At 40.2% G+C, this 3,447-nt stretch overlaps 1 protein-coding gene across 1 annotated transcript; it reads left to right on the forward strand.

The window, feature by feature from the left end:
• Positions 1-200: 200 nt before the first annotated feature.
• On the forward strand, positions 201-1,124 carry ORYCUNV1R1568 (vomeronasal 1 receptor oryCunV1R1568). The gene is given in 1 exon segment (NM_001167255.1): positions 201-1,124. A coding segment is annotated over 1 exon segment (924 nt).
• Positions 1,125-3,447: the final 2,323 nt, after the last annotated feature.

Raw genomic sequence — 3,447 nt, forward strand, 5'->3', positions numbered from 1 at the left:
GCTTTGATCAGCCTGCTAATTCCAAGCCCCCTCTTGAGCCACACATGTTGTTCAGATTAGACACATCATTAACTCTCCCTACTTAGCTTCTCTGTATCTTTTAGAGGAAAACAAGAATACTGAGTGGTCACTGCCTCATATTCTCTTGCAGGATTCTCTCTCACTCAGAAGATGAGCAGCAGAGGCTGGGAACTGACAGCATGGCCCCGAGGGACCTGGCCCTAGGAATGGTCTTTCTAGTACAGACGCTGGCTGGGATTCTGGGAAATTCCTCTCTTCTTCTCCATTATCTCATCCTTTATTTCACAGGATGCAAGTTTAGGCTTACAGATCTGATTCTCAAACACCTGACTGTAGCCAATGTCTTGGTCATTCTCTCAAAAGGAGTCCCCCAAACCATGGCAGCTTTGGGGATGAAGCATTTCCTCGATGATACTGGGTGCAAACTTGTATTCTATGTGCACAGAGTGAGCAGGGATGTATCCATTGGCAGCACCTGCCTCCTGAGTGTCTTCCAGGCCATCACCATCAGTCCTACCTGCTCCAGGTGGATGGGGCTTAAAGTAAAAGCTCCCAAGTATGTTGGACCCTCCACTATTCTCTGCTGGATTCTGAACATGATGCTTAATGTCATGGTACCTATGAATGTCACTGGCAAATGGCAAAACAATAATATCACAAGGAAAATGGATTATGACTACTGTTCTGCTATTTCTCATGGGAAAATCACTGACTTATTGTACATAGCACTGATGTTATTCCGTGATGTTGTGTTTGTAGGGCTCATGCTCTGGGCCAGCAGCTTCATGGTTTTCATCCTGTACAGGCACAAGCAGCAGGTGCAATACATACACGCTCTCTCCCACACATCTTCCCCAGGGTCCAGGGCCACACAAAGCATCCTTGTCCTGGTGAGCACCTTTGTACTGCTGTGCAGCCTGTCTTCCATTCTACAATTTTGTTTAGCGTTTTTCAGTATTCACAAAATGTGGCTGGTGAAAGCTTCTGCACTGATAGCCGGGTGTTTCCCAACCGTCAGCCCCTACATTCTCATGAGTTATGACTCCAGGTTACCCACACACTGCCTTCCCTGGATCATAGCCGCAAAGTCCTCTGTGCTCTGAGAAGTAAACTCTATGGGTATTGGCAGAGGCTGACTGCATACTTTTTATTACTCCTCAGACACCAAATTCATTTCAAGAAGCAGTCATTTTACAAGAACCTGGCCTATGATACAGTTGAGCTCTGCTTGAAAATAACAGTAAATTGAATAATTTTATTTCTTATAGAATTCACATTTTATTCATTTATAAAATTTAAGGTATACAAGCTTCATGCATTTCATCAATTCAGATATGGGAATATAGTTATTGTTTCCACCCTACCCTCCCTCCTACCCACACTCTCACCCTTCTTCCTCCTCCCTCTTCTATTGAATAGTGTTTTTAAAGAAAAATGTGAGATTTTTTTTGACAGGTAGAGTGGATAGTGAGAGAGACAGAGAGGAAGGTCTTCCTTTTGCCATTGGTTCACCCTCCAATGGCCACCATGGCTGGCGTGCTGCGGCTGGCGCACTGCACTGATCCGAAGGCAGGAGCCAGGTGCTTCTCCTGGTCTCCCATGGGTTGCATGGCCCAAGCACTTGGGCCATCCTCCACTGCCTTCCTGGGTCACAGCAGAGAGGTGGCCTGGAAGAGGGGCAACCGGAAAGAATCCGGCGCCCCGACCAGGACTCGAACCCGGTGTGCCAGCACCACTAGGTGGAGGATTTGCCTTTTGAGCCGCAGCACTGGCCAGAGATATTGTTACAGTAATACTTATATAACTAAAATTTTATTAGTGGTTACAATGGAGGAGCTAAGAGGTTATGTAGGGCTAAAACAATTGATCCATTGGTGACATGGAGTAGTTCCTGGGAGTGTAACTTTCATCTGGCACAGTAAAATGTCCAGGCATGAAGTGGCCATGGAAGGGCAGGGATGTTTCCATCAAATACGAACACAATTTGAGACATCATTCAAGATACTGAAGAAACAAGAACTCTCCCATGAAATCATGAAGAGCATGGAGTTTAACTGGAGGGTAGTTCAGTTTCAGAGTATTAGTGTGTTGATATTCCTGGAGAAATAGTAGTCATTTGCATGTAGATGAATTCAGAATGAACTGGAGTTGCTCATTTAAGTGGACGTTTTCACTGAGTTTCCAGAGTTCAAGGGAATGTTGCCTATTGAAAACAGAGATGCTGCATAGTGTAAACGGCATGGGATGGGGATCTGTACATCCATTGTTTCTGTGATGTGAAGATACCAGTTGGGCAGTGGCAGGAAGCAGGTCCCACGGTGCCCTCTCCTGTCTCTCAAGTCAGGAAATAAACCTGTGGTGGAGTAAGTGAGGGAGGAGCTTCTGGAAGGTGTAAGACATGAATCCATTTGGTTCCTGTAGCATTTTTGGCCTGAGCATTTTCAAAAATAATGGGAATAGTTCTTACTCATTGGGAGAGTTATTTTACTAATGGTCTCTCTGTGTTTATAAAATAAAGCTTATGTAAGATATTAAAGATGCAAATATTTGAAAAGAAAAATTAATCTGGCCTAATGTGTGTCTGTAATCTTCTGCCACGAAATAGAAACCATATGGTGTCAGCTCACATGAAAATCTTAGAAATACATGACACAGATTAGATATAAAAGCAATATATTTGTATGTGTACATATTTGCATGTACATATATCTTTGTATTTATGTGTATACATGTATATATAATCAGTCACATTATGTTTGTTTTGCATCAATCAATGCTGTTAGAAAATTATAAATGAAAAATGAAAAAAGAAATAAAAAAAACTCATTAAAGTAAAAACACATTGCTTTATCCTTGTACGTATATTATTGTGAGAAGTACTTAATTGGTTTAATTTACATGCGATATATTTTCCCTTTTTATTATTTGTATTTAACCTATATTCCTTGAAAAAATATCTACTTGATAAACTATTAGGATTAATTATTCCTTCATGGTTGATAGAAAAGTGTATACATTTGAGATTAGATTCATTCATTTCTTATATACTCATGGGTTGCACATTTTCAATTTCCTAACTTTACCTTAATTTATCCCAAGTTAATTTAAATGTTTTTAATATTTTATGCCTTTTAATTATAGATTGTATAAATGATGGCAAATTACATGGTATATATAAGTATATATATATTTTTGTTTTTTCTATTTTAATCCTTTTTAAAAACGTATTTATTTATTTATTCGAAAGTCAGAGTTACATAGTGACCAGAAGGAGAGACAGAGTGAGAGGGCTTCAGCTGGTTCACCCTGTAGATGGCCATGATGGCTGGTACTGGGCCAGGTTTTTTAGCTATATATTTTGAAAATATTTACCATTGAACATAATAAAATGTCTGACACTCACAGGAATCATCTATTTATAATTAA

This window comes from Oryctolagus cuniculus, chromosome 18 (assembly GCF_964237555.1).
Source record: "Oryctolagus cuniculus chromosome 18, mOryCun1.1, whole genome shotgun sequence".
NCBI lineage: Eukaryota > Metazoa > Chordata > Mammalia > Lagomorpha > Leporidae > Oryctolagus > Oryctolagus cuniculus.